Source organism: Nomascus leucogenys, chromosome 18 (assembly GCF_006542625.1).
Source record: "Nomascus leucogenys isolate Asia chromosome 18, Asia_NLE_v1, whole genome shotgun sequence".
Taxonomy (NCBI): domain Eukaryota; kingdom Metazoa; phylum Chordata; class Mammalia; order Primates; family Hylobatidae; genus Nomascus; species Nomascus leucogenys.
Window position 1 is genome coordinate 43739921 of NC_044398.1, and position 12161 is coordinate 43752081.

Genomic DNA, 12161 nt, shown 5'->3' on the forward strand with positions numbered 1-12161 from the left:
CCAACACTTTGGGAGGTCAAGGCAGGAGAATCACTTGAGTCCACGAGTTTGAGACCAGCCGGGACAACATAGCAAGACCCTGTATCTATTTAAAAAAAAAAAAAAAAAAAAAAGAAAGAGTGCTAAATATATATAAAATAGGCCAGGCACAGTGGCTCATGTCTGTAATCCCAACACTTTGGGAGGCCAAGGCGGGTGGATCACCTGAGGTCAGAAGTTCGAGACCAAGGAGTTCGAGACTAGCCTGGTCAACATGGTGAAACCCCGTCTCTGCTAAAAATACAAAAATTAGCCAGGTGTGGTGGCACACACCTGTTGTCCCAGCTATTCAGAAGGCTGAGGCAGGAGAATCATGTGAATCCTGAAGGCAGAGGTTGCAGTAAGCCGAGATAATGCCACTGTACTCCAGCCTGGGCTCAGAAAAAAAATAAAATAAAATAAAATAAAATAAAGAAAAATAAAATATACAAATGCAAGATAAAAAATGTACAAATCCAAGACCAAAAAAGGAGATTTTTAAAACCTACAGATTAAGAAAATCTACTGAGACCAGAAATTTGAGACTACTGAAAATTAGAATATTGACTAAACATAAAATATTAGGCAACTATTAATGTGTGGTATGAAAATGGCATTGGGGTTATATTTTTTAAAAGAGTCCTTTTCTTCTAGGCATTATGTACTTAAGTATTTTATGGATGAAATAATATCTGGATCTGTTTCAAATAATACAGGAGAGGGAATGGATGAGGTTACAGATGGAAACCAGACTGGCCATGATTGATAAAGTGTACGTTACAGTTTATTACATTATTTATATTTGAATTCCTCCAAACTAAGAGGTTAAAAAACAGATAAACTAGAGTAAGACTGCAATGGGCCTTTGATAAGGCTGACTTCAGTAAGAAAGTTGTACATATATCCAAAGACAACAAGGAATCAGAGATTTGAGAAATTAAAATTATTTTTTCAAAGCAGTGATTTGGAGAAAGTTAACTCCATGTGGTATTGTTCTGGATAGGCTACAGGCCAGAGAACTAGGGCAGATATCAAGAACTAGGACAGAGATATCAGGAAGAGGCTGCTCTAATAAGATAGAACCAGGACTGGAGACATACTTGGGAATTTTGCCTGCACGGAGGTGACAGCATTAGCCTAATTGTGATGAAATGTGGGAAGAAAGAAATGTGGAATGGAAGAAGCTACATACAGATATAGAAAAACAGGTCTAAATAAAGTGCAGAAGAAGAGGGCTAGAAAAGTCCATTTAAAACAAGAATGAGGAAAAATGCTTAGTATTTACTATATGCCAAGTACTGTTCTAGACTTTGCATATTAACTAATTTAACTCATTAATATGTATCACAAATAAGATACAAAAGATACTTTAAAAATCATTTAAATTTTAAAAATTTTATATGTATTTTTAATATACACATATTTTAAATATCTACTATGTATAGATTTCTTACGAACATACAAATTAACTCATTTTATTGTAATAAAAATCCTAGGTGGGTTAGCCACTATTATTATCCCCCTTGTAAAGAGCTTGATTTGTATATTACAAAAGTTATACAGCTGAAATTATCAAGCTGGAATCCACACCGTCATTTTGTGTCCAAAATCTGTACTCTTAAAACTTTTTTTTTTTTTTTTTTTTTTTTTTGAGACGGAGTCTCGCTGTCGCCCAGGCTGGAGTGCAGTGGCGCCACCTCGGCTCACTGCAAGCTCCGCCTCCCGGGTTCACGCCATTCTCCTGCCTCAGCCTCCGATTCACAGAACTCAACAGAGCATTTCATGGAGGAAGCTAATCCAAATTTCTTTCATTTATGGTCAATCCAAATGTTTAAAATAAGTAACAATGTTAGTTGTTAATTAATAAACAAAAAACTTACTTAGCTGATGAAACAATCAGTTGGGAATCTTATATGCTATCAAGTAGCTTTGATTTTCGGGGATTATGCACAGTTACCTAAAAGGGAAGAATATGAAATAATTGTGGCAATCCAAAACTTTCATTCATTCATATAACACCACATTCTGCCTGGTGCGTAAAAGATACAAAGATGAGGAAGAAACAGCCCTTGTTACCTAAGGGAATAATTTCACTAACTACAGGTTCCAGATGTAAAATAAGAAAGCTAATGCTTTATGAAAAAATTAAGACATCACTGTTATAATTATTCATTCATAATTAACATATTCTATACTATATATTCACTGTAACAAATTGCCAAACACACTGAATGTCAGAATAGAGCAGTCCTCAACTTAACAAATAACGTAAAGTTCGTAAGTATTCATTTAGAATACATTTTTACAAAGAAATATCTGTTATCTACTGTACCCAAAGCACTCTAGAAGACACATGGAACATTACAATTTAATCTATGCCAGGAGCTTTTAATTTATACTACACCATTTTTAAAATAACCTGGTGAACAAACCTATGCACCCTGAAATTAGCTGGCAGTATAAATTCTAATCTATACAGAACTGGGTTAAGTCCTTCGTAAGAGTCAAAGAACAAAATATACTTACTGCAGTTCAACAGTATCATTCTCCAAAGCCAAATATTATGACAGGCCATGCCTATAAACAATCTGACTCAAAAGTCAAATAAACAAAATGCTAATAATAACTTAAAAATAAAACCTGATTGCGTTTCACTATTGTTATCTACAAACGTTGTAGTCAAGTAGAAATTCACATTAAGGAAAAAACAATAAAGATTGGAGGGGCCCAGCAAGGTGTAATGCCTGTAATCCCAACACTTTGGGAGGCTGAAGCCGGCAGACCACTTGAAACTAGGAGTTTGAGACCAGCCTGGCCAACATGGAGAAACCCTGATTCTACTAAAATTACAAAAATCAGTAGGGCATGATGGCACATGCCTATAATCCCAGCTACTCAAGAGGCTGAGGCATGAAATTGCTTGAACCCAGGAAGCAGAGGTTGCAGCGAGCTAAGATCATGTCACTGCACTCTAGCCTGGGTGACAGAGACAGACTCTGGCTCAAAAAATAATAATAAAAATAATAAAATCTTTAAAAAAGATTGGCATATATAAACAAACAAGCCTAACATCTCATTTGCAGCAATAATACAGGTACTCTTAAAATATAAAACTACTCATTTAGCTTGTTTATTAACAACTGGTTGCTCAAAAAATGTACTGCTATTTCTATCTGGATTAACAGAAGTGAACCTCTAGGGGTATATAAAATATTTGGCAGTCTGTCTCTTACATACACAATCACAATTAAGACTGAATAATTTTTGCCAAATAGTCATACATACTTACACTTTCTAAAACTCGTAAACATCTCTCTGCTCCCCATAGTGAGGCTACCAGTTTCTCTTCATCCTCATCTCTACTTAAATGATCCACACATTCTTTTACTAGGTGAAAAGAAACAAACATAAGTTAGTATTTATCATCAATACTTACCAACAGAATACTTTCAGCTAACATTAGAAGCCATCTGTACACATGCTATGAACATGCTGGAACCTCTCTGAACATTTTTATTCTAGGTTTCATACGGTAAGATTTTGAAATGCATACTCTGTAATTATTTTGTTTCCATAATCCCCCAATATCAAAATGTTAATGGCCTCTTCTTTTTTTTTTTTTTTGAGGTGGAGTTTCGCTCTTGTTGCCCAGGCTGGAGTGCAATGGCACAATCTCGGCTCACTGCAACCTCCACCTCCCACATTTAAGCAATTCTCCTGCCTCAGCCTCCCAAGTAGCTGGGATTACAAGCATGCACCACCACGCCTGTCTAGTTTTGTATTTTTAGTAGAGACGGGGTTTCTCCATGTTGGTCAGGCTGGTCTCGAACTCCCGACCTCAGGTGATCCGCCCGCCTTGGCCTCCCAAAGTGCTGGGATTACAGGCATGAGCCACCGCGCCCGGCCGGCCTCTTCTTTAAATGTTAGAAATTTGCAGGATGCAACTAAAAAAAAAATAATAATAATAATAGACATTCCAAACTGACACAATTATTTTTTGAAGTATGGCAACGGAGTATTTTCTTCAGGCTTTAAATAATATATAAAAACATTCTAAATGTAAATATCATACCTTTATCTACAATATGATCCAGCCCACCCAAAAGCCGGAGTTCTTCTTTAAACCAGTCTCCTGCTCGTTTAGAAGTAAGGGATAATAATGTCTCCATAGCTAAATGCCCAGTCTAAAAACCAGAAGCACCATTAATGAATATTAACTTTTAGCAATAACTCTAGAAATTGTTTCTCTTTACGAAAATGTACTGCATGCTACATGTAGTTTTTTAACACTACTTTTATACATAAAATTGAACTAATTTTCAATTTTATCAGAATAGTCTATGAACAAAGTTTTTAACCAGCTTTTCATAGAGAAAATGTGCTATTAGTCTGTCATTTGTCAGTTTAATATTATACATATATATAGGTATTCTTATTTCTACAGTATACAGGTCAAGTGTGGAACTGCTAAGTCAAAGGGTATATGTATTTTTTAACTGTAAATCAATATTAGATTAATTTACCACAATGGATTTAACAAGTAACACTCTCAGGAGGAAAGTGTGGGAGTGCCAGTTGCCTTGAATCTTCAAAAGCACAAGTTATCACTTAACATTTTTGTCTGAGGGTACAAAATGGTAACATACTGCTTTTGTTTGTATTTTTACAATGACAGTAACCTTGAACAGTTTTTCACATATTAACTATGTTTCTACTATGAGACTCCTGTTCCTTATTCTTTCCATATTTTCCTGCAAGACTGATTGTCTTTTCTTATTATTTGGTGTGTTTTGTCTATTCTGCATACAAATCCTTTGTTCACTTTAGTGTTGCAGACTGACTAGTTTTAAAGGGCATACTGCAGGCTTAGCAGCTCAGATATTCATCATGTGGCCATGATGACAAAACTATACAAATAATGCTTTAGGACCACCACCAGAAGAGTACAAAAGCTAAGACCCACACTCACAACCCGAGTAAAGTTTTTATTGCTCTTTATTTCACTTTGGCTGTCGTTTTTCTTTTTAAAGCAGACAGCCACTTCCCAAGAAAGAGCAATTTGGTTCCTGCTGTAATAAAGAACTTCAGCATAACAAAAGAAATGCTTTAACTAGCAAGACTGACAAGATCTGGTTTTTCTCCCTAAGTTTCTCCCCTTCAAAAGATGATAGTTTTTAAGTCCTTCAGGTCTATTTGAAAAAATGCACACAAATTGGATATTTAGAAATACAAATAACAGATATCACCAGTGAAAACCTTAGGATTGCACATTTAGAAGAGATCTAGAAGATTTTAATCTACTTCTTTCAAAAAAGTTGTTCTCGGCCAGGTGCAGTGGCTCACACCTGTAATCCCAGCACTTTGGGAGGCCGAGGTGGGCTGATCACCTGAGGTCAGGAGATCAAGACCAGCCTGGGTAAAATGGTAAAACCCCATCTCTACTAAAAATGCAAAAATTAGCTGGGCGTGGTGGTGGACGCCTGTAATCCCAGCTACTCAAGAGGCTGAGGCAGGAAGAATTGCTTGAACCCAGGAGGTGGGGGTTGCAGCGAGCCAAGATTTGTGCCACTGCACTCCAACCTGGGCGACAGAGAGAGATCCTGTCTCAAAAAAGAGTTGTTCTCCAAGGTGACAAATACGAAACTAGAATCCAATACCACAAAAACAGATTCAACTGTGCCCGTTTTTCATTCTGTCCCTCAAAGAGTAATTTAGATTGGTTCGTGTGTGTTAATTCATGAGTCATATGGGCAAAGCTGAAGCCTAATGAGGTATTCTTTGTTTAGAAGAAAGATGATGGTAATTTGATATTAATAATTAAAACTCAAGCCTTTTTAGGAAGTTTTGTTTTTGTTTCTACTGGCATAAAAAGGATTGATATTTTAGGCTATATTCAGTATACTATAAGCTAGCATTTAAAAACAGCCTACTATTCAAGCATTTTATTTGAAAACTGGAATAGTACTCAGAATTAAAGCACAGCCAGATCACTAATCAGAAAACAAGAGGAACAGGCCACGAGATGGCTCACACCTGTAATCCTAGCACTTTGGGAGGCTGAGACACAAGGATCACTTGAACCCAGGAAGCGGAGGTTGAAGTGAGCTGAGATCGTGCTACTGCACTCCAGCCAGGTTGACAGAGCCAGAGAGTTTCAAGGCAGTGGAGGGGGGGATCCCTGAGGCAGGTCCTTCAGGAGGTATTCCAGGACAAGGCATTGTTATCAAGGGAGATGAGACCTCCATGCCTGTTTTACTGCCCCTAAAACCTTCCAATGGGACAAGATGTGGAGGTGGAAGACAGTCATATTGATAATCTTGACCCTGTGTGGGACTTGGTTAACGTGTGTGTGTCGCCTTCATTTTTAACAGAAAAAGTTTTAAAAGTTAAAAAGTAATAATTTTAAAAGCAGAAAAAAGCTCACAGAATATTTTTGTAGAGCTATACAATTTGTGTTTTAAGCTAAGTGTTATTAAAAAAGAGTCAAGAGTTAAACTTGGGGAGCCAGAGTGTATGGTGTTTATCAAGTCTACAGTAGGTGCAATCATGTCCTAGGCCTTCACATTCACTCATCACTCACTCACTGACTTACACAGAGCAACTTCCAGTCCTGCAAGCTCTACTCATGGTAAGTGTCCATATAGGTATATCTTTTTAAATCTTTTATACCATATTTTTCCTTTACCTTTTTTATGTTTAGATGCACAAATTTTACCACCATTGTGTTCTAACTGCCTTCAGTGTTCAATACAGTAACATGCTATACAGGTTTGCACCCTAAAAGCAACAGGCTGTACCACATAGTCTAGATGTGTGGTAGGTTATAACTTCTAGGTCTGTGTAAGTACACTTTGATGTTCACACAGCAACAAAATCACCTAACGATGCATTTTTAGATATCTGTCACGAAGCAAAGCATGACTATATTACTATTTTAAATTATCTTTTCATAGCACATCAGCAATACCAATATATTAAAGAAATTAAGCAACTAGTAACAAAACTAACATGTAAAGGATATTCATTGTACAAAACAACACAGTAAATCTACTGTACAATTTAAAACAAAAATATTCAAGAATAGCTAACATTAGTGGGGAAAAAGAGGAATCCTAAAACTGACAACTGTGCTCTGGCTTAATCATATGAGTAAACTATTTAATAGAGTGTAGGAAAGTGTTTATTCTGGTATTTATCATCCTAATAAATTCAACAAAACATAAGACAAATTCAATTATCAAGTTTATCATGTTATTTAACAGCATACCTGAAATGAATCTAAATGTTGAATATAGAAGACAAAAAAATAAAGTCACATTATCCAACTATGCAGGCAAATAAACATTATAGGCTCAAATTTATTCTTTTATAGCATGAAAAAATCAGTAGACATTGTAAAAATATAGAAGTAAATAAAAATTCCAAATGTTTTGGACAGGCACAGTGGCTTATGTCTGTAATCCCAGGAAGGCCGAGGAGGGCAGATCACCTGAGTTCAGCAGTTCCAGACCAGCTTAGCCAATATAGCAAAACCCCGTCTCTACTAAAAATACAAGAAAATTAGCTGGGCATGATGGCACACGCCTGTAATCCCAGCTATTCAAGAGGCTGACGCACTAGAATCACTTGAACCTGGGAGGTAAAGGCTGCAGTCAGCCGAGATCACACCACTGCACTCCGGCCTGGGTGACAAGGGCAAGACTTCGTCTCAAAAAAACACAAACAAAAAAAAGTTTTACATGTAGCATACAGATGATATGATGACATGGAGGATCACTGATTTGCCATCTGGGCACAACACCTCTCTCCACAATCTTATAAAGTGAAAAGTACTGAATACATGTCAGTTTTGTATCTTGCTGTTTAAAGTTAAATTGCTCTCCCATCCTCCACCGTAACCAGAATCTATTACCACCTCTACCTTAATTAAAATAGAGAATAGAGCAAGAGCCTAAGTCACACCTGGCTAGCACAAAGCATCCTATAAATTTTTGTGGCAAATGCTGCAGTCTTCAGTTAAGTAGGTGTGGAGACACTGGCTTTTTTTTTTTGTCTTTTTGTTTTTGTTTTTTTTTTTTTTGGAGACGTAGTCTTGCTCTGTTGCCCAGGATGGAGTGCAGTGGCACCAATCTCGGCTCACTGAAACCTCCACCTCGCCTCCTAGGTTCCAGGTTCAGGCGATTCTCGTGCCTCAGACTTCCAAGTAGCTGGGAATACAGGCACCCACCAGCATGCACAGCTAATTTTTGTATTTTTAGTAGAGACAGGGTTTCACTATATTGGCCAGACTGGTCTCGAAATCCTGGTCTCAGGTGATCCACCCACCTCGGACTCCCAAAGTGCTGGGATTATAGGCGTGAGCCAGACCACCCAGCCTGGCTTCTGATTAATTAACATCTGTTCTGGGAAAGCCTCTAAAATTTCCAGTTTACCCATTGTTTCTTGTGTAAAATCAGGTACTTACTGTATATCCTGCCCTTACGTCAAACAACCTTGATGTACTTCAATAGCCCTACACATCCATTCTGAATTACACTTTCCATATAGCATATAAACCCTGGATGTGGGGTGTAATGGCATGGGGATCCCAAAACACAGATACGGCCTTTGTTCGTAAGTCCCTATTAAATGTTTCTTTCTAAAAAACTGGATTTATCAGACTCTTTGGCCTCTCAGCTTCCTTGGACTTTAGGGGTACGTTTGCATAGACTTGTCCATTGTGAACCAGTAGACAAAAACAAATGTTTATATAGTTTTGATGTTGGAAATGTCTGAAAACCAGGTTATTATATAATAAACACTTTTTTTCTTTTTTTTTCAAAACCACAGGCCAATTATCTTCTACTGGCCTAGAAGTGGATGGAATCACCAATATGTGAATGGAACATATTGATTCTACAAGTAAAAAGCCAGAAGAAAGCAAAACTGAACTAAAGCAAAAATGGAATACATGGGGCATTGTGATGAGCATTAAGAGCAGCTACTGGCCATGACTGTATTATAAGGAACACCACCTCAGGGGAGGTGAGGTGCCTAGGAATCTTCCTTGTGGTGTCTTCAGGGTTCTTCAAGTCCCATGAAGCAGTTAGACACCCTGAGGTACTCTGGGATAAACAGATGGTTGCTCACTGAAAAGGCAGTTGTGGCGGGGGTGGTGGCTCACGCCTGTAATCCCAACACTTTGAGAGGCTGAGGAAGATCGCTTGGGCCTAGGAGTTCAAAACCAGCCTGGGCAATACGGCAAAAACTCCATCTCTACTTAAAATACAAAAGTTAGCCAGATATGGTGGCATACACCTGTAGTCCCAGCTACTTGGGGGACTGAGGTGGGAGGATCACTTGAGCCCAGGGGTTTGAGGCTGCAGTGAGCTATGACTGCACCACTGCACTCCAGCCTGGGCAACAGAGCAAGACCCTGTCTCAAAAAATAATAATTATTACTATTATTATAAAATAAAAATTAAAAAAGAAAATGGCAGATGTAAATCCTCTGATATGTTTATTCCTGAAATCCATGGAGAATAAGAATTCAAATTCCTAATAGCCTAAATGTAGTTTCTACCCTTTTTTTTTTTTTTTTTTTGAGACGATCTCACTCTGTCACCCAGGCTGGAGTGCAGGGGCACAACCTCGGCTCACTGTACGCTCAAACTCCCTGGGCTCAGGATATTTCTCCAACCTAAGCCTGCGGACTAGCTGGGACTACAGGTGCAGACCACCATAACTGGCTAATTTTTTTGTATTTTCTGCAGAGCTGGGGTTTCACCATGTCACCCAAGCCGGACCCAAACTCCCAGGTTCAAGCAATCCACCTGCCTCGGCCTCTCAAAATGCTGGTATTATAGGCATGAGCCACTGTGCCCGGCCCCTTTTTTTCTTACAAAATAAAGAGAAAAGGATTAGGCAAAATGCAACACAAAATGTGCAACTATTTACTGGGCAAAAAGCCTAAATGCAGATAAACTAGTTTAGGAAGTTCAGACAAGGAATGAAATTATGCTCAGATCTAAACCTAAGAAATTTGCCAAACTGTAAAAACCAAGGTTGGAATTAAAATAATTTGCCCACAGTCAGACAGCTACTGCAACTAACCAAAGACTTTCTGAAAGTAATTATCATCTTAGAAGGAAGGAAGAAGGAACCCACCGTTATATTTTCTAGATCAAGATGCTTGTTGTGTACAGTTTCACAGAGCCTTCGGATTTTTTCTTTAATTTTGTTCATGTCTTTTTCATTCAGTAGCTTGGCTGACGAAGCATCTTGTTCCAGTTCCAAAAGTCGAATCATTAGATCTAAGCTAGCTCTATCAAGATCCATGTTCAAACGATCTCTACTCAGTATATACATGAGGGCAGCTGTACAGAGGGACAGATTCTTCAACAGGCCAAAAAAAGAAAAGAAAAAAAAGTTCACGTAAGCAACTCCTGACATCTCAGGAAATAAGACTGTTAATGCCTTTTGTTTACAAGTTAAAATGCTTAAAACCTTTACTACTAACCATGTTGGAAACTTCAAAAATGTTTTATTCAGCGGTCCCTCTAAAAATATTCTTTTTTTTTTTTTTTTTTTTTTTTTTTTTTTGAGATGGAGTCTTACTCTGTCGCCCAGGCTGGAGTGCAGTGGCGCAATCTCGGCTCACTGCAGCTTCCACCTCCCGGGTTCAAGCGATTCTCCTGCCTAAGCCTCCCGAGTAGCTGGGACTACAGGCGTGTGCCACCATGCCCAGCTTATTTTTTGTATTTTTTTTTTTAGTAGAGACAGGGCTTCACGGTGTTAGCCAGGATGGTCTCATTCTCCTGACCTCGTGATCCGCCCACCTTGGCCTCCCAAAATGCTGGGATAACAGGTGTGAGCCACACCATGCCCGGCCCCCCTCTAAAAATATTCTGAAGAAACATGTTTAAAAAATAAAATGCTGTTGCTTAAAATTTACCTTTCAATGGATCCTCCATACATGAATGCCTGATAGCTGTAAGAATATATGCTGAGTTACATATTTCTTTGGCTATACTGTGCTAAGAGTTTATAAAACATTTTTAGATATGTGTGTGTGAGTATATATCTATATAAACCTTATTATGATATACCTCATTTTTTTTCTTTTTGAGACAGGGTTTCACTTTGTCATCCAGACTGGATTGCAGTGGCACCATATCAGCTCACTGTAGCCTTGACCGTCTGGACTCAGGCAATCCTCCCCACCTCAGCCTCCCAAGTAGTTGGGACAACCAGCAGGCGCCACCATGCCCAGCTGATATTTTTGTATTTTTTGTGGATGGGGTTTCACCATGTTGCCGAGGCTGGTCCTGAACACCTGAGGTCAAGTGATCCACCCACCTTGGCCTCTCAAAATGCTAAGGTTACAGGCATGAGCCACCACGCCCAGCCTATTCTTTATGATACAGTAGACAGTCATATTTCAGTTTAAAATCAATAATTTAAATAATAATTTTAAATCTATATCATACCCTTAACACATTTTTTCCCTTGGAAAACACAGCTGTGTTTACATCTGTATATAAACCCAGGATGCTGAAATATACATATTTGGATTTCTTTAAAATAAACCAATCGCCAGGCATGGTGGCTCACACCTGTAATCCCAGCACTTTGGGAGGCCAAGGTGGGCAGATCACCTGAGGTAAGGTGATCGAGACCAACCCGACAACATGGTGAAACCCCATCTCTATTAAAAATACAAAAATCAGGCCGGGCGCAGTGGCTCACGTCTGTAATCCCAGCACTCTGGGAGGCTGAGGCAGGTGGATCACCTAAGGTCGGGAGTTTGAGACCAGCCTGACCAACATGATGAAACCCCGTCTCTACTAAAAATACAAAAAAATTAGCTGGGCATGGTGACGCTTGTCTGTAATCCCAGCTACTCAGGAGGCTGAGGCAGGACAAATGGCTTGAACCCGGGAGGCGGAGGCTGCAGTGAGCCAAGATTGTGTCACTGCACTCCAGCCTGGGCGATAGAGCAAGACTGTCTCAAAATAAATAAAATAAAATACAAAAATTAGCCTGGCGTAGTGGCAGCAGCCTGTAGTCCCAGTTACTTGGGAGGGTGAGTTGTGAGGATCGCTTAAAAAAATAAAACAGTCAAGTCTGGTTGAACCAAGTAATTTTTTAAATCATTAATAAAA

The 12161-nt window shown here is 38.7% G+C and overlaps 1 protein-coding gene across 1 annotated transcript in view; it reads right to left on the reverse strand.

The window, feature by feature from the left end:
- Positions 1-3201: 3201 nt before the first annotated feature.
- Positions 3202-12161, reverse strand: part of LOC115831215 (wings apart-like protein homolog) — a 66474-nt gene continuing 57514 nt past the window's right edge. Inside the window, exons 9-11 of the mRNA XM_030798440.1 lie at positions 10165-10392; positions 4091-4202; positions 3202-3405 (exon numbers count right to left, since the gene is read on the reverse strand). Coding sequence (XP_030654300.1) covers positions 3266-3405; positions 4091-4202; positions 10165-10392 — 480 coding nt within the window. The 3' untranslated portion in view covers positions 3202-3265. The remainder of the gene's footprint in view (positions 3406-4090; positions 4203-10164; positions 10393-12161) is intronic.